The sequence below is a fragment of the Podarcis tiliguerta genome (assembly GCF_965153285.1).
Source record: "Podarcis tiliguerta genome assembly, chromosome: 10".
Classification (NCBI taxonomy): Eukaryota; Metazoa; Chordata; class Lepidosauria; order Squamata; family Lacertidae; genus Podarcis; species Podarcis tiliguerta.
The window spans coordinates 18,880,419-18,900,422 of record NC_139543.1 but is presented as its reverse complement, the minus strand read 5'-3'; the positions used below and the strand labels follow the sequence as shown (position 1 = coordinate 18,900,422).

Below are 20,004 nucleotides of genomic sequence, written 5' to 3'. Positions count from 1 at the left end.
ATTGATTCGTATGCTGTTGGTGGATTTTTGTCATTGTCTTGTTGGGCTGTGTATGTGATAAAGGGTAGCCACACTGGGGTGAAGGCTTCTTCTTCTGTCTGTTCCCATGTCAGTTTCCGTTTATTGGTTAATTTTTCTACTAAGGCTGTTTCCCATACTATTTAGTACCATTGGTCCATACTTACTCCTGACAGGTCTCTCCAGTGTCTGGTTATGGTGTTTCTGGCTGCTGAAAGTAGGTGGGTTATGAGTTCCATTTGCATCTCACACTATAACTGCACTGTTTGCAGACTTTGGACGTCACTCTATTGCATACAGTGGTACCTCGGTTCTCGAACGTAATCTGTTCCAAAAGACAGTTCGACTTCTGAAACGTTTGAAAACCAAGGCACAAAGGGCTGGCTGCAAGTTCATATTAGAAAAATTGAAAAACACCCAGCAGAAGTCGTTAGACTTCTGAGGCGCATTCAAAAACTGAAGCAATTACTTTCGGGTTTTTGGTGTTTGAAAACCAAAATGTTCGGCTTCCGACACACTTGAAAACCGAGGGACTACTGCGTATCATTTTTATTCCATTTTTCGTTTTACAGTTTAAGATACTCATTTTACATCCTTAAGATATAAATGACTTCCCTTCTTCTCTTTCCATGGCTCATTTTTCATTTCATAAACCCCTGCATATTTTACAAAAACCATACCATTCAGTGTTCTATTATTACATCCATCAAAACTTATTTACACTGTTGAATTGATCTTAATGCTGCCAGCGTTTTCAGCTGTACACAATTATTTCCCATATATTCAATAAATGTTTTTCTTGTTCTCTTATTCTGTATGTTAAGTCTGTGAGTTGTGGGCCTTTGGATAACACTCTAAACCAGCTATGAAGGAGCTCTGGCCCTCCAGAGAGAGGTGGGGGGCGGTCCGGGTGTGTGAATCAGAGGTCAACGCGATGAAATGGCCGAGTTCATATTGTTGAATTGGTAGTGATGAAGCATCACAGACTCAGCAAATTCTTGCTTGTATGAACACAGCAAGGTTGCAGGATTTGCACATTAGCACAGACAAGCCTTTTGCTCGTGTATTTGATTATTGTGCCGCTGAACGAAAACCAGCATCCAATACAAAGATATATGCCACCGGCCAACTCACCGATTCTGCCCTTTGTTCTTTCAGTGAAATGAACATGCACTAAGAGCTTTAAATTACCGCAGAAGGCCTCTCACCACATACACAAATGGCTCTACTCTGCCTTCAGTTCAATAGTGCCTCTAGTGCTCTTGTTTTCCTTCAGACAAGTCCTTGTGAGCTTGGAGGGCATTTACATGCAGCCATTCTTTATAGAAAACTTGTCTGTAAAAGACCTCATTAAAGAGGTGCAAGCTTTTGAGCCATTTGTCTGGACAGAAGTCTCTCATTGTCCTTTTTCCTGGCCATAGCCTGCCCTTCGTCCTTCACTTTGTCAGCCTTTTTCTTTCTTTTCTTTTCTCCATCCCCCTCCCCCAGCAAATTTGCACCGCTGCACTCGTTCACAGTTAGAAATCTGGCTAATTTCATCAGCAAACAGAAGCTAAAATCTGGTAATGTCATGATCCCAGATCTATCCCAGTCCTATTGAATGACACAATCTTATCACTTTTTTTCCAGTGTAGATATGGTAGATATGCAACTATAAACATTCATTATTGTTAACATGAGCAAACAAACAAGGATGAAAGATGAAAAAGAGAATGTGTATGGAAAACGTGCAAAAATTAACTTTGGGGCAGCGAGGGGCGAAAGCTAACCAAATTATAATGTCGTGCCTACTTTTGTATTTATGCATTTGAATTCTGCATTAAAAGGCCAGATCGCTTAGTCAGTAAACCCAGATATGCACAAATTAAATGTACTCATTTGCCTGCATTCGTCTGGTCTCAAAATGAGGAGATTTGGGTAGAATTTTCATTTTGTTTTCCAACTATGTGCACATGTAGTAAGGATCAGGGACTAATTCATCTACAATATTTACCTGGAATTTTTTTGGAAAAGGGGCAAAGGAAGAAAGGAGAGTGTCAAAGTTCTGAGTCGATTCAAAGTATTTACTGGAATGCTTACAATGCCAAAAAAGGGCAAATGACGAAAGCCTTTATTATTTTCACAGGAGTGTTTTATAAACCAGCTCTGGACAGATAAGGCTAGAGGAATGAAAAACAGGGAGAATTTGGAGGTACTTAGTATGGACCCACGAGAGCTGGTGACACGTAACTGAGTCAGTCCCGGGCACTGACGCCACCGCCACAGACAGTCCCATTGCAATTATATAAACAAACTTCAAGGTAAAACTTGCTCCCATGTTTTATGGTTGCTCTAGCAATCAGGGGAGCTATAAACACGTTTTAAAGCCTAATATGGTTGGGATTTTGCAGAATTTGCAAGGAATTCTGTAACAGTCATCAGCTTCTGCTTTGCCAACCATATTGTACCACCCAAGTTTTGATCACATCCACAGAGATGCTAAGATTCTCTATTCATACAACTCATTATCAGGCACCCACAGAATAGTTTTTCTTCCCCTGGAGCTGCCCTCTACCCCCCGGGAACTAGGTGGAAACTACAAGGGTGCCATGCAGGTAGAAGAAATGCAGATCTAGCTCCTACTCTGCGATTAAATGCAAAGAGTGTTTAAGCTTGTAATTTAATTTGCACCGGGATCAAAATGCTTTGAAAAGAACAGGAAAAAAAAAACCTTGTTAGAGAAACCGTGCCTCTCCCAGGGAGGAGGAGAAATGGGAGCACAACCCTGTCAGCAGCTCCCTTTTCACCACTCCTACAAATATCACTCAAAGCTATCACATCACCACCTTAGCCGTCTTTGAAAATGGAAAGTGACCTTAACCTCGGGGACATCACCAAGGCAACCCTTCTCTGTGCCGATTCGGCAGTAGCACCAAGAGTCCACGCGCACAAAAAGGGAGGAAATCCATTGTGCCTGGCATGCCATGTACGTATCACAGAGGCAAGACACCAATCAGTATGCTAGATGTGCACATTTGCGCGCACACGTGTGTGGGTATCTCTCTCTCTCTCCCCCCCCCCTCTCTCTCTCTCTCACACACTGCTCACTCATAGGTGTGTAAACTTCAGAGAACATTGCTGCTCCAGTTCTGCTCTAGCCTCGTGGACAAGGAAAGCTCCCCTTCAAAGTTCAGAGGACTGAAATTCTAATCAACCCGTTCCCTGAAATTCTAGCCGCTACTAAGAAAACACGCTGAAGCAACATCACAAAAGCGGCAACATAAAATGTAGTAGCCCACCAATAGGGACACATTCTGGGGGTGAAGTTCCTACTGTGGAAAAATATTTTTGAAGATTGTCTAAATGTTTCAGCTTCACGTATGGAAGATTACGTATCGCACATAACAAATTGACCACAATATCAAAATAGACCACTTAATGATAATAACACAATGCGCAGTGTTTTATTTATTTTAAATGAACAATTAAAATGTCAGTGCAGTATCTTTACACCTATATGTTACCCAAAGGTCCAACAGTGGCATTATTTTCCATTGATGGCATCTCGCTTTAGTGGATAGAAATTGTTTGGAGGGTGGAAATTAAACTTACTGCCATTTGACCTGCTCTTCCCTTAATCTCATTATGTAGTGTTGAGGAAAGATAAGCACTGGAATAAGTAAATAAAATAATACTGTCTGTGAGCTGACACTAGACGGAAGACATAGTCTGGTGAGAAATCCACCAACTGAGACTGGTTATAAATGCTGTTAGGCTACTGTCTGCAGAAGGAAAATGAGCTTCAAAGAAGTCAACCTCAGATCAGGGTGAGTTGGGCGGTGGACCTTGATGCATATTTTTGGAAAATTATACATTTTACTTTATAATTCTCCAGTGCTTCAAAATTCTGAATCTTTCTGCAGCCAATCGGAAGCCACGGAAACCACGTCGGATGTTTGGCTTCCAAAGAACGTTTGCAAACTGGAGCACTCATTTCTGGGTTTGCGACGTTTGGGAGCCGATTTGTTCAGCAAGTAAGGCATTGGACAACCAAGGTACCACTGTACCTCACATTTGCTACCCCTAGATATTTCTTTGCAGAAAGAACACTGCTGGTGATCAAATTGGTGGTTGTTTCAGCTTCCATAGAACTGCTGGAAAAACGAGGAGATTTTGGCCCTGCACAGTTTCCCAGCATAGACTGATATTATTATTATTATTATTATTATTATTATTTACCACCCTTCATCAAAAGATCTCAGGGTGGCTCACAGAATAAAATACAAAATAAATCACAAGTAAATAATTAAACCAAAACAACAATACTCCCCCCCTTCCCACAGACACATTTAAAAGGCTGTAAGGTATTAATCGGGACGTGGGTGGCGCTGTGGGTTAAAGCCTCAGAGCCTAGGGCTTGCCGATCGCAAGGTCGGCAGTTCGAATCCCCGTGGCGGGGTGCGCTCCCGCTGTTCGGTCCCAGCGCCTGCCAACCTAGCAGTTCGAAAGCACCCCCGGGTGCAAGTAGATAAATAGGAACCGCTTACTAGCGGGAAGGTAAACGACGTTCCGTGTGCTGCACTGGCTCGCCAGAGCAGCAATGTCATGCTGGCCACGTGACCCGGAAGTGTCTCCGGACAGCGCTGGCCCCCGGCCTCTTTGAGTGAGATGGGCGCACAACCCTAGAGTCTGTCAAGACTGGCCCGTATGGGCAGGGGTACCTTTACCTTTACCTTTAAGATATTAATCAGCCAAAGGCCTGGTTGAAGAAGAACATTGTCACCTGGCGCCTAAAAGATATATAATGAAAATGCAAGGCAACCTCCCTGGGGAGAGCATTCCACAAGCAGGGGGCCACTGCAGAAAAAGCCTTTTCTCATGTAGCCACCCTCTGGATCTCACATGGAAGAGGCACACGAAGGAAGGCCACAGACGGTGAACACAGATTCCAGGATATTTTATATGAAGAGAGGCGGTCTGTGAGGTAACATATAGGTCTAAAGCTACTGCAGTGCCATTTTAATTGTTCATTTAGGAAATGAAATGCTGCATATTATATTCTTATCATTTGATACTGTGGTCAATTTGTTATGTGTGAGATGTAATCTTCTATAAGTGAAGCTGAAACATTTATACAATCTTCTAAAATATTTTGTCCGTGCTAATAACTTCCCCCTAGAATGCGTCTGCCGGTGAGATAACTTAAATGGTGATAGACACTAGCCTTCTTCAAGCGTAATGCTAACAGTTATGAGACTATGTGATCTTGGATCTTGCATGCCCAGTGCAAATGTCTAGGGGGAAGAGGAAGCCTTCGCATGAACAGGCTTACACGTGATATGGAACTGTAGATCACATGGAAGTCTGTATGAAGGTTTCCGATATTTGAAGTGGACGTGGAGGGGCTACTTGGCAGAGATCCACAACCTTGTCACAAGTTCTCCTTGACTACAACACATAGAGAGGGCTCTTGTTCCATTCTGATACAACACTCCCGGTGACTTAGCCAGAGGCCCCATATATACTTAGGTGGCAGTAAGTCCCATAGGTCTTACTTCTGAATAAGCATGCACTGATTTTGTTGTTGTTACATTGTACAATTAATAAAGCCGTAATGAACACTTAATACATGCATGCATACATGCACACAATTAACACAGCAGTCACCTGGATCCTTTTCATTTGTAGCTTAAGTGAAAGGGCACGGAAAAAGGGAGGAGGGAGAAGCAGAAAATAGTAGTATTAGTTTACCTCCATTATGTAAGTCAAGCTGTAATGTATAAGAAATCAGTTTATTCTAGCAAACAAAAATATGCAACCTCTTTAACATCCTGTTAAAAAGACAACAAATTCATCCCGATAATCAAGTTGACGATATAGAATCATAGAATCATAGAGTTGGAAGAGACCACAAGGGCCATCGAGTCCAACCCCCTGCCAAGCAGGAAACACCATCAGAGCACTCCTGACATATGGTTGTCAAGCCTCTGCTTAAAGACCTCCAAAGAAGGAGACTCCACCACACTCCTTGGCAGCAAATTCCACTGTCGAACAGCTCTTACTGTCAGGAAGTTCTTCCTAATGTTTAGGTGGAATCTTCTTTCTTGTAGTTTGGATCCATTGCTCCGTGTCCGCTTCTCTGGAGCAGCAGAAAACAACCTTTCTCCCTCCTCTTTGTGACCTCCTTTTATATATTTGAACATGGCTATCATATCCCCCCTTAACCTCCTCTTCTCCAGGCTAATATAATTTTTATATGGGATCAGCAAGAAAATAAATGATGCCTGTGACTTTATTTTCTATCCTATAATGGGCATTATATTTCTTCATATGGAAAAGCCTGAACAGTGTTTTTGTTAACTTCTGTGAAATATGCTCCGCTACCAACAAGAAAACCATTTCCTGTGATTAATAATTGGATGTTTTTTTACAACCAAAAATAATGATTGGATTAAATGTACTGCAGATGTGAATCAGAGAAAAGATCAACATTTTTAAACATTCCATTGTCACCAGCAGCCAAGTGAAATGACACTGGGTCAAGCAAACTTTGGCAGTCCGTCAGTCAGGTATGGTATCTATTTTGCTAAGAAAATGGTAGTACAGTGGTGCCCCGCAAGACGAATGCCTCACAAGACGGAAAACCCACAAGACGAAAGGGTTTTCTGTTTGCAGAGGCGCTTCGCAAGACGAATTTCCCTATGGGCTTGCTTCGCAAGACGAAAATTGACGAAAATTCTTGCGATTTTTTTCCGCTCCAAAACCCCTTTTTCTGAAGCGCTAAGCTGCTAAAAGCATTTTAGCAGCAAAACCGCTAATCCCTTAAGCCCTAAAAAGCCGTTTTTAGCCCTTAAACTGTCAATAGCGCTAATAGCGCTAATCCGCTAATGGGCTTGCTTCGCAAGACGAAAAAACTGCAAGACGAAAAGACTCGCGGAACGGATTCTTTTCGTCTTGCGAGGCACCACTGTATTTGATGACTGGGTACTCTGAATTAAAAAAACATATCCTGAAATTGTATGCCAAGAAAAACTGGATTGTGCAACTTGAATGAATTATACATACTAAGCAAATTCACATAGTTTTGCTTGTGTTGAATTGTTGTATTTCTGATAGCCATGGACAGGGAATGAATTTCTGCAGGGCTGCAAAACTTCACCCCTGCCCTGACTGAAAACTGCATCATCAATGGAGATAAAGAAATCACTGTCTACAGCTATCCTTTCCCGTTATCTACAAATTAGAAACTATTTCCAAATAACTACAGGGTACATTATTATTAATATTTCACTTATTTCTCACTTACTACAAAAAATATATATTCTCAAAGAGACTTTGTGAACATAAAGAGACCACTGACATCTTATGAAAAAGCTGATATAACAAAAGGTTTGACATTGAAAATCTATTGAATACTCCTGGATACAACTAAAAGGAATGACTTGGGGATAAAAGCATGTGACAGAATTCAGTCTTTCAGTGACAGAAGAAAATTGAAAATATTTTGGAAGAATACTGGTACTTAATGCTTATGAGAATAGCAAAAACGTGTCAAAATATATCCAATATGTATTGGAGATCTAAGAGAGGAAAAACAACACTGACTTATTGTTGTAAAAGGTATCAAGGATACAATTATGGTATGTGAGGCAAATTAATTCCCCAGCAATGTTACTGGGAGCAATAAAGGGGCAGGTTCAAAAGGAACGTGTTGTGTTAGTTGTGAACATGTTAACAATAGCATGCGCTTCACTGGCTAAAGCATGGAAATCAGCTTGTTGGCTAACTCTTGGCCAGTGAAGGAGGAAAACATGGGATCCCATGTTAAGCTTACAGTTAATAAATGTTTGAGGAAGAGAAGAAATAGAAGAAGAAGAAGAAGAAGAAGAAGAGGAGTTTGGATTTGATATCCCACTTTATCAAAGGAGTCTCAAAGCGGCTAACATTCTCCTTTCCCTTCCTCCCCCACAACAAACACTCTGTGAGGTGAGTGGGGCTGAGAGACTTCAAAGAAGTGTGACTGGCCCAAGGTCACCCAGCAGCTGCATGTGGAGGAGCGGAGACGCGAACCCGGTTCCCCAGATTACGAGACTACCGCTCTTAACCACTACACCACACTGGCTCTCAGAAATGCCTGTACAGAAATCTTCTTAAAAACTGGAATCTGTTTGTAAAATTTTGGAACTGAAAAATTAGCCCCTATGGGCATGTTCACTTTGAAAAGGAATTGCAATGCATAGTTCCATATGCACTGCATATGAAAGTTCCATGTGCATATCCATATGAAAGGATACAGTATTTGGAGCTGTTTAGGAAAAAAACTAGGCAGTGGGACAGGGAGCAACATTATGAATGTTGGGGGGAAAGACAGACATTTTTCTCCCTCACTCATGATTCCAGGACCCAGGAACACCCAAGGAAGCTGAATGTGGGAATTTATTAACGCTACCAATCTCAAGTCTTCCCATGTTTCTGGATGAAATAATGTGATATTTTTGCTGTTATTTACTGTATGAAAGAAACCTTTAATTAAAGAGAGAGAGAGTTGGGCCTCACTTATCTTTTGTTTCCGTTTAGGTTTTTGTACTTTACACTGTTGACTGAAATCACTTAAACGTAATAATCTGAGCCAGTTATATGGCCTTTTTTTCCTGGGAGTGTCAATATGGAATTCCTGTTTCCGTCAAGAACTAATTCTGTTCATGCTTTTCTTCCCAGTGGCGTAGCGTGGGGGGTGCAGGGGGGGGGGGGGCGGCCGCACCGGCCGCAACATCTGGGGGTTAGGGTTAGGGGGCGCAAATCCACGGGTTAGGGGGCGCAAATTACTTGCCTTGCCCCGGGTGCTGACAACCCACGCTACGCCACTGTTTCTTCCCCACAACTCAAGGGGGGCACATATAGGATCCTGCCTCCGCCCCACCAGTTTCCCACTCAGGCACTGACTCAGATATACTTGGCTGCAGCTCATGCCCTGGTCTGTGAGCTTTCTTACCTAGTCCCCACGACAAAAAATAAATAAAAAATACATTGTACTTTGTAATGTGACTCCTTTTTCACATTTCTGTAAAGTTTCAGAGGATCTAAGGAATGATATATTTATATCACCTGTAAACAATGAGCTCCACACCAAGATTACTTTGCTTGACTCTCAGCCCAGCTTGGGTGCCTTCTTTTAGAAACTTTCTATTTTTACACCAATTATGCCAAACAAGCTTGTTAAAAACTCTAGATAATTGAACAGCAAGAGCCCCCTGCTGCAAGCATGCATAGGATGCTAGCTGAAGGTGAAAAGGTATCTTTCTCATTTTCAGAAAGATCCACATATATCCTCCTTCATTTAAACACAACATGATATCTTAATTAATTATGATAAACTGGTTACTGAGGTGCTTTCATGTTGTTATTCCCATGATATAATATTGGTTGCTATAGTGATGAGATGGCTTTATTTTTTTGGTTAATCACTCAAGAGATTGGCTAACTCATGTTTGTCCGTGATGGTGAAGAGACGGGAAAATAAGTTAAAACGAATTGTTAAATACAACCGGCACCTTTCCTCTCCCCTGCTTTTGGTATTATTTGTGACTACAATTTCAGTCATGCTAAAAATAAACTGTTGCAGAATATACTGAGCATGTGATTAGAAAAATAATCTATACAATGGCTTCCACCAAATTATGAATTTTAAACAACTCATGTTATTGTTATGCGTAGTATGAAGACGTTGCAAATTACCTCCGCCAAGAATGGAGACTCTCCCAACATAGCAGGAGAGAGAGGAGGGAGATGGAGATAATCAGATATTGATGGAGGAATTTCATTATCTGCATTCCTCTTCAGTTGGAAGAGGAATCAGGCTCCCATCTGCAGTTTGCCTTGAGGTCTGGCACTCGCTTCCCCATGGAATGTGAGGGCAGGCAAAGATATTGGGTACATGGAGCACTCTGGCTGCCACGACCCCCCAATCCCGTTCCTGGAAGCACAGGTTATCCTGCTAATTGAACTTTAATTGGAGTAAACTACCGGTGTGTGTCAGAGACGAGGAGATAAGAAACCACAAATACAACCCAGCTACAAGAATGTGAAAGGTTTGGATTGAGAGCAGATTTCATTAGGTGAAAGAGACAATACAGGGAGGGAGCCCAAGGTTTGCTTACTTACGGTTTTTCTCTACATTCATGATATGGCAACCCACCGCCCTAGAATGCAAGTTTTATTTTAAAATATCTGCACAAGTGAGGATGGAAGAAATTGGAATAAAGTGGTACCTTGGTTTTTTAACATCTTGGAAGCAGAACGTTTTGGTTTTCGAACACCGAAAACCCGGAAGTAATTGCTTCTGTTTTTGAACACTTTTCAGAAGTCAAATAGCTTCCACTGAGTCGTCCCCCCCCCCCAATTTTCTCCATTGAAATTGCAGACTGCCCTTTGCGTCTTGGTTTTTGAATGTTTTCGAAGTCGAATGGTCTTCCAGAAAGGATTACGCTCAAAAACTGAGGTACTACTGTATAATGTGGAATTTAACAAAATTGGAACTGCATGTTTGAGAGAAAGGAGCTGAGAGGGAAGGGGCGAAGGAATGCTGTGCTTTGAAAATATAGAGCAAAATCTCCCCTAACCTCCATTATCCACAAAGGAATGTGTATGAGATAAGGATAAATGGGCATAAATCAGCAGCTGGAAGGAAAGGATTCTACCAGCTGTGAGAATAGAAGTTTTTGGATTAACTATCTGTAGTCTGGTTTCAGACTGTTCTTTCTAGGCTGGAAAAATGGCAAAGGTGCCTTGTTTATTGGAAGGCGAATCACGGGATGAAGTGATGCAGTGACTTTTGGAAACGGAGATAACAGCTTCTCCCAAGACATGACAGGAACCATCAACAGTTGCAGGAGTAAAGGATACAACACTCATATATGGATGGGAAAACATCATGGAGAAAATTGTCACACCCAGGAAAGAATGAGGATTACAGCTGAATTTCCTCACTTGAAACTTTATAAATTACCTATTATACCAACACAAGTTGAAATCACAATATTGCAGCTGTTATATAGGGGATTATTACATCTGAATGGAATGAAAATGATTAAAAAATTGGAACGCAGAAAAAATATAGAAGAATGAACTCATCAACTGTAGCATGCAGGGGGCCCAGTTTAATTAAATTGTATAATTTGACATTTGAATAATTGGCATTAATTAGATAAAACTGGTATTGTTATAATGAGGCTGTTATTGGAACAATATTGGTACAGACACACACACAAAATTGTTGTAAACTACAGCATCCACCATCCCTGACCATTGTCCATACTGACTGGGGCTGATGGGAGTTGGAGTCCAAAAACATTTGAAGAGCACTGAGGTGGGGTAGGCTGAGATGGAGATGACCAACAATCTAATTTGGTGTGACACAGCTTCATATGTTCCATACTTTGCTTTGCAAAATAACCCATTACAACCCCATCATGTTTCCGATTTCTTCTTAAAGATTATAGGTGGTGGTGGAATAAAAAAAACCACACCACAGCATCTTAGGTAATGTGGAAATATAAAGCAACGTGAAATAGACAATAAAGTACTTGTTTACAATTTTCAACATTTCTGGAAATGGTTTTGGGGAGCTCAAGCCCCAACTGATTATCAAGTTGATTATCAAGTCAGAAACCTAACGTTTTCCCATTTAATCATAGAGATGGTGGAAATCTGGCAGAAAAAAACGTATAGATGAATATCTGTATCATCCTGTGTTCCTTTGCAAGCCTTGTTGCATATAAAGATGATCTGAAGGCAGTCCTGTTTAGTTTTTTTAAATGTTTAATGTTTTATCATGCTGTTGGGAGCCACCCAGAGTGGCCAGGGAGGCCTGGCCAGATGGGCGGGGTGTAAGTAACTTATTATTATTATTATTATTATTATTATTATTATTATTATTATTAATTTTTATTTATACCCCGCCCTCCCCAGCCAAGGCTGGGCTCATAATTATTAATATATTATTATTATTATTATTATTATTATTATTATTATTATTATTATTATTATTACCACTACTACTACTACTACTACTACTACTACTATTATTCACCAACAATTCTTGATGTTGCAAGCCCCTTTATTTTATGTTATATAAATGTATCTGGTTTCTATTCAATATTTAAATGATTATTTATCATCTGAGACACCCTGCCCCACCCCTGGGGGTTAAAACACTACTCACACAAAAGGGAAATTTCAAAAAAGTCCACTCTCTCCTATTGGAAGAAAGCTTTCTCTAGCTTCACACGTAAGTGAGCCCATTGGCTGAGGACTCGAGGTGGATTTTATTATGTGTATTCTTAACGGTTCATTAATAAACAAGGGGCAACCAGGGAACTGGAGCTAGGTAAGGGGCTATATTCAATGGCTCCGGAATGCCCAATGTCTCTTCCTTATGCAACTAAGTTCAAATGCTAAAACTGGGCAAGAAAGTACCCTCTAGAATGGGTTGATTTGGGCCAGTTATGTGACACACAAAACTACCCTTAAAATAAAGGACAAAGGAGAACTTCAGCACAAAGCAAAGATCATTCATTCAAGCGCGGTCCCAGGAGGTATATTAAAGCCATGAATAGGAAAAAGCTCAGTAGTTCACCAGCTGAGATTTTAATGAGATATTTCCCCTTGCTGTGGTACAGGTTTTGCTCAGGAAAGAGAAAAGGCTGCTCACAAAATATATTCAGTTAATAGGCGCCGATAGCTTTTGCAGCCACTCTGGTAGCTAGCTGATTGCTGTACTAACCTTCTGTTTTGGCATAATCTGTAAGCCGAGTGTAATTGATCAAGGCTGCTTTCTCCAGACATTTTCTAACCACTTTCTTCACTTCTTCCGCTGGTATGGGAGTGGCAATATCTTTCATTAAAACCTGCGTCAAAGACAGTGCTCGAGTTAGACACATTACCATAACCCCCCCCAAGAGAAAAGGTTTCAACGTATACTAATAGTTGTTTTAGATTTGCTGGCAATTAGAGACTGAAAGAAAAGGAAGTCGCTAATCGACTTAGCTATTAATCTCTGCAGATCTGAGTGAAAAGCAGCCGTTTAGGCCATAACTTAGACTTGCCCACCTGCAGACACCATTTCTAAATGAAACACAAGGCTAAAACAAGTGTCTACACAGTACTAAACATACATGTTATCTTGTAATATTTACAGCCGTTCATAAGGTCAAACTATCTTTACATTAAAGATTGGGGGTAGGGGAAAGGATGAGAAAACATCAATTGGCTTGAGTTCATTTACAGCACTTGTAGGGAGCTTTCACATGGAAGTTTTCTTATAGACTAGGGTGCTGCTCCTACACAGAAGCTTTTCATGGCATCCGCATGATGTCATCATCAAAATGCCAGTCCATACTATTTCTATACTTAAATCTGGATTTGCCCTACCACACAAAATCCAGTAAGAAAAATACCCCATTACTGGCACAGGAAAATAATAGCAGTGGCAGGTGAAGGGAAAGCCACAAGAATGAAGCTGGAGACTGGTACTGGGTTGAAACAAGCCACAAAAGAGTAGGCAAGACGATCGGCCAATATTTTATTCAAGTTGCTAAAAAGGTAAAGGTAAAGGACTCCTGGATGGTTAAGTCCAGTCAAAGGCAACTATGGGGTGTGGCACTCGTCCCACTTTCAGGCCAAGGGAGCTGGAGTTCATCCACAGGCAACTCTCCAGGTCATGTAGCCAGCATGACAAAACCGCCTCTGGCGCAACAGAACACCATGACAGAAACCAGAGCCCACAGAAATGCCATTTACCTTCCCGCCACAGTGGTACCTATTTATCTACTTGCACTGGTAAGCTTTCGAACTGCTAGGTTGGCAGAAGCTGGCACAGAGCAATGGGAACTTACACCATTGCAGGGATTCGAACTGCCAACCTTCTGATCGGCAAGATCAAGAGGCTCAGTAATTTAGACCACAGCACCACCTGTGGTACCTCTGTTTGAACTCATGCCTCCTTGGTCTGAATTTAGCTCTCCGGACATTGTTCATGAGCTTCCTAAGATTTCTTGAAGAGTCTAGCAATGGAAGGTATTTAAAGCATTATGCAGTAAAGGCAAATTTCCTTAAACACGAGTTATCATGGATAGTCGCCACTGATAGCCTTATACTGAACTAGGTCAACCTGTAGACTGATCCAACACACTTTTACTTACGTTTTTTAGGGATTACATTTTATGAGCATGAAAGACTTTACTTATTTCCATGGAGAATTCCTCCATAAAATATATTGCTATGTGAGAGAATCCTAAAGGTATGAATCCCATGACTGATTTAAAAGAGTCTAAAAATATTAAAAGTAATGTTCTACTCAACTGATTCGGTACTAAATAGGTGTCTGCCCCCCCCCCCACACGGGGAAAATTAACATTTTGGAAATAATACCAAAATAGGTAATGTGTACACTTTGGTCAATTTCTAAAAAATACACAAGTACTGGAAAATCTTAAATGAAACTCAGAACGTACCCTTTCGAGTAATGAAAGTGTAGCTTTTAACGCTCCTTCTGGACGCCCAAAAGGGAAACAATACCTTAAATATAGACAAAAGATAGACCCTTTATTAGAATCATAGAACTGCACAGTTGGAAGGGACCCCAAGAATCATGTAATCTAGTCCAACCCCCCAAATTGCAGGAATCTCAGCTAAAGATGCACCTCTGTGTGACAACACATTTGTATATATTTCTTTTAAAATTATTTAGAAAAGTATGTGCTCCTTTGGGGGCGTAGGTGGGTGGGCACGAGGGACAGAACCCCAAACTTCTACAATTTCCTGCCCTGAGCGGTATAATTGACTCTCTCCTGCTAATCATTTAGGCATGCTCTCAAAACACATTTTATTCATGGATGCTTTTAATGTGGGTGTGCAAGGCTTAAGGCTCTTCATTTCTATCTGGATGGCTTCAAGATGGAACTGGATCAGAAGTAAAATGTGTACTACCCCAATTACTAGTATTGTTTGAGATTTCATAGGGGTTTAAATCAACAAGACTAACAGGTTAGCAGTGCAATCCCACACATAATTACTTAGAAATAAGCAGGCTACATTAAGGTTTATGGGACGTGCTTCCAAATAAATGAGTACAGGATTGCAGCCTTAATAAACCTCTACATCCTCAACTTTTAATAACAAAGGTATTACATTTTCTTGCCCAAATGTTCTTAGATTATCTGCATGATTTTTTGCCCTGTCCTTTCTCTTGTTACCATATAAAATATGTAAGATATACAGAAATGCTACTGGTTGTAAAGTTGCATTTCACATTCCGAACCGCTATGACATGCCTAGTGTAAACAATTCGCTCTCCACCAAGGACAAATAACAATGACTGATAGGCAAAATCAGTGTTAAGTGAGAAAGCTATATTTTTTTAAAGGAGGGGTCATTTGTGCTATATATTTTTGGTCTGCACCATCCATGCTTGCAAGTCTCTGATCTGTTTGCATGACCGGCATAAATTGGTACAGAATGGGCAAAATTCACATGCGACCTGCAACGTTAGGTAGAGTAAATGTCTGATGCTTTAAAAAACCAACTGACGGGAAGGGTGATATTCCTCTTCAAAGGCCTTAGTTGGTTTATAAAAACGCAAATTTAAGATTGCACCAGGATCTAAACCCTAATTCACCATCTCCTTCTTTCCTCATAGCAATAGGCATGTCAAACTTGCAGTATGCAAATGCTTACCTGAAGTGGCTAATCTGGTTTTCCAAAAGAGAAGTAAGCCTTTCCTTAATATCTTCAAACTTTTCTTTCTCTTCAATGGTTACCGTTCCAATTCCATCTGGTCTGAAATGTACAGGTTTTAATAATACGCATCATAAGTTTAAGGACAGAACAGTGGTAATCGTGTCTTAATTCATTAATGCATCACCTTGAAAACATAGGCACTTAGAGTTTACCAGTTATAATTTCACATAACACTTCAGCATCAAAAGGAGTAGAGGGGACAAAGCCCTGATGGCAATAACACAGCCTTTTAGAAGTCATACACTACCGAGACAGCTCTTTAAGAGGAATGGTGCAGCAGAAGTGTGAAATTAAATAAGCTGCTAACTGTGTCACGTACATATAATAGAGGACGCAACAATTGAAAATAATTAAAATACATTTTCAAGGTGTGAAGAGGAGTCCAGTTCAGAACTTAAAGAGCAGTGAGCAGTTAAGAGCCACTAATATTGTGGCCCACAGAGACGACAAAACAGGTAGAGCGGAATGAGGTTAGAAGCTGTTCAATTTAAAGCCTAGTTCCTAATGGACCACATGTCTGGCAAATGCAGGCAGCTTTGTAATGTATATACCACGAAAGAAGGCTTCTCTGAGCACCCTTCCATCACAATATTGACTTTGATCCCAAACTCCACAATTTCCCTAATGTGATGGTAAGCAAGGGTGACGCCATTGAGAAAACAATGTTCAACTATCATGCTCTCCTTAGGGATACTGCTTCATGGTTGGTCCCAGTCTCTCGTTCTTTTAAGTTAGAGATGGGGAACCTCCAGATGTTGCTGGGACGCCAACTCCCATCAGTTCCAGCCAGCATGGCCATTCTTCAGATGATGTGAGTTGTAGGCCAACAATATATGGAAAGTTGCATGCCTCCTATCCCTGCCTTTTAAGTTTAAGCAGGGCAGAAGGCAGTGAGGTCTTCCTTCTTTTGTACGGATCCAAATCCCTCCTTGTCCTTTTAGAGATGTGGTTAAATGTCTTTACTCAACTATGAAATCAAATCAAATCTGACCACCTGAACTTTATTATATTGGACCCATTTTTTCAGTACTTTGCTGTTCAGTTTGGATCCGTCCACAAGAGTAGAAGAAGAAGAAGAAGAGTTTGGATTTGATATCCCGCCTTTCACTCCCCTTCAGGAGTCTCAAAGCGGCTAACATTCTCCTTTCCCATCCTCCCCCACAACAAACACTCTGTGAGGTGAGTGGGGCTGAGAGACTTCAAAGAAGTGTGACTGGCCCAAGGTCACCCAGCAGCTGCATGTGGAGGAGCGGAGACGCGAACCCGGTTCCCCAGATTACGAGACTACCGCTCTTAACCACTACACCACGCTGGCTATGTAATGTATGTAATGCATTTTTCCTTCTCTGGATTATTGGCCTGTGACTCAAATCCAGTTGACGATGTTCATGTGCAGAACAGAAGGTAACTTTAGGTGACTTTCAGATGAAAGCATTCTGATTTATTTGCCACACCAAGTCTGCAGGGAGATTTGGCGACATCAGCTAATTGTCGAGCATCCATTTCCATTTGTTTGCAAGGAGGTTATAAAATGTCATGTCAACCTGAATTTACAGGTATTTGATGGAATAGCACCATGGCCTTCATAATTCCCCATCATGTCCTCTTCTCTTTGTTTGGGTTGTACCCTTTCTTTCTTTTTCCACATTCCTTAATGCCTGCTCATCTATGACAGCATAAGTACACATGTGTATAATAACTGTTAGGTCACTGAATTAAAAAAAAGAGAGACCAGTCCACGTGATCTACTTTGTCTTACAAACAGAGAACTCAAATAAAACTAGTAAGCTTGAGCTCAATTGCAATTGGCAACTTTCGAAGTTAATTGCTTGGTGCAATGTGTGCCAGATTTATGCCTTATCCCCAGAGTATACCCCACCTGGAAAGCCCATGTTGCACACCGGAGAATGCAACATAAGCATCAAAAGCAACACATACAATCTGCAGTTCTTTGGATTCATCCTTTTGTAGCAGAATGCTATTCTTGGCTATTGTTTGTTTGTTTGTTTGTGTGTGTGTGTGTGTCTCAGAATGAGGTCTGGCAGGATTCATAGAAGTACACAGAATGTTGGCAAAAGGCTTGCAGAAATCTGAACATCTAGCCATTCCTTCAGCCATATACACAATGGCTGAATACACAACTGAATATGGTGTAAGGTACAAAAGCTTTGTCTCCTTTATTAATGGATTAGAGTAGCCCAGAGCACATGGCAACATGTCATGTGCCTATTTAGAAAAGTCAGTTCAAATGCCAAAAAGCAAGAACTTCTGGTCATTTGCATCTCTCTTTCTCTTGCACTGTGGTAAGATCATAATAAGCGTAGATATTATCTACAGGGCTGATAAGAGTCTGCCAGTGGTAGAAACTCCCTACCTTTGCTGTACAACTTCAAGAGCTAGAAGCACACCTCCTGTTGTACCTCAATCCCATCTCTGATAGCTGAGGGTGACACAGTGTTTCCACCCCCATCGTTCAGTCCGGACATGGAGGTCCAGCTCCCAGGGCCTTCTGGCAGTTCCCTCCCTGTGAGAAGTGAGGTTACAGGAACCAGGCAGAGGGTCTTCTTGGTAGTGGCAACTGCCCTGTTGAATGCCCTCCCATCAGATGTCAAGGAAATAAACAACTACCTGACTTTAAGAAGACATCTGAAGGCAGCCCTGTTTAGATAAGTTTTTAATGTTTGATGTTTTGTCGTATTTTTAATATTTTGTTGCGAGTCACCCAGAATGGCTGGGGAAACCCAGCCAGGTGGACAGGGTATAAATAAATTATTATTATTATTATTATTATTATTATTATTATTATTATTACATGCAAACACTACTACCAGGGAAAAGCCCTGGCAGAAGAGAACAGCACCTGGAACAAATCATGGCCAGGAGAGAGCAAGGTTAGATTAGTTGTGTGCAATGTTCTTTCTCTGCCTGAATTCTTTCTCTCTCTCTCCCCTGGCTCCATTCCTCATGGGACTTTGCATGTGTGGGTGCAATATTATATATGAAAAAAGGTACTATCTGATCTTCCCTCCCATTTTCACACTAATATAAATGTAGTTTAAAGTTATGTAGACAGGAACAGATTGAGGGCTCTGCCCTTAAATATTTGTATATCTATTTACAGAAGCCAGCAGAGGGGCCCTAATCCATGTTGGATCTCTAGCATGGAAGGACAGGGAGTTAAACTCTTTGCTCCCTGCAGTGGGTTAGAACCAGACTGGGCCCCTCACAACTCCTCTGTCAACCCACTTGGTCCTTCCTCTGAATCCAGTTCTTCATTCCCTGGACAACTTCCACCATCCCTGGACAGCTTCCACCATGCTTGCTGGGGCTACCATGAGATCTAAGCTAAGGTTAGTCCTCTCCAGCACACTCTCTTACTGGTGTGCTTTCGAACTGCTGGGTTGGCAGAAGCTGGGACAGAGCAACGGGAGCTCACCCCATCACACAGATTTGAACCGCCGACCTTCCAATCTGCAAGCCCAAAAGGCTCAGTGGTTTAGACCACAGCGCCACCTGTGTCCCTGTAAAGTGAAATCTAAACCAAGGTTAGTCCTTTCCAGCATACACTCTTACCTAAGATACAACCAGGTATTCTCCTGCAGCATACATCAGTGAAAAAAAGAGTATTATATAGCTGATATCGTCCATGTTATTTATAACTTAACTATCAAAAATATCAGGAAAGATTTAAGCAAATATTAGCTGGACATTTTAGCTCTCAAGAACTGAATGTGATTGCTTGGTCATGACACGATTTGCTGCACCAATAGGCACACAGCCGGCTCCTCTCTTCTCTTGAATAAATTCTACTTGTGACCTGTCAGGTGAGGAAGCCCAACGTGCTTTTCATCTTTAAAGATAAATTTCAAGGACAGCAATTTCATCAGACACCGCCAAGATGTGTACATCACTCTTTTCTTTCATAAATGCAATGTGAAAGAAGAAGGAACTTCACTCCTCCCTTGCAGTGAATGCCACGACACCGTTACCTCGGCGTTCTGACAGATGGAACGTGCTCAGATACAGGTAAAATCCTCGGTCTGATTTGACTGTCAGGAGAAATTGCATTCTGCAGCGAGAAAGGAAATACTTCTGTCATGTTAAGCTTCGCTGCAGCGTGTCACACGTGTGACAGGAGAGCGCCAGGGGTCCTGATAGTGACAAGTGAGAAAGGTGAGCCAGGATAATGTCACCATCTGTTAACCTGCCATA

General features: G+C 41.3%; 1 protein-coding gene across 7 annotated transcripts in view; it reads right to left on the bottom strand.

Moving 5' to 3' along the window:
* The window catches only part of CADPS2 (calcium dependent secretion activator 2), a 343,854-nt gene that overhangs the window by 80,943 nt on the left and 242,907 nt on the right, over positions 1-20,004 (bottom strand). For 6 of the 7 annotated variants that reach the window (XM_083399351.1, XM_083399353.1, XM_083399352.1 and 3 more), the window contains exons 14-16: positions 15,730-15,831; positions 14,508-14,571; positions 12,779-12,902 (exon numbers count right to left, since the gene is read on the bottom strand). In XM_083399351.1, the coding sequence (XP_083255477.1) occupies positions 12,779-12,902; positions 14,508-14,571; positions 15,730-15,831 (290 nt within the window). Of the gene's footprint in view, positions 1-5,664; positions 5,686-12,778; positions 12,903-14,507; positions 14,572-15,729; positions 15,832-20,004 lie in introns of all 7 variants that reach the window. The other variant, XM_083399349.1, reaches the window with a different exon arrangement.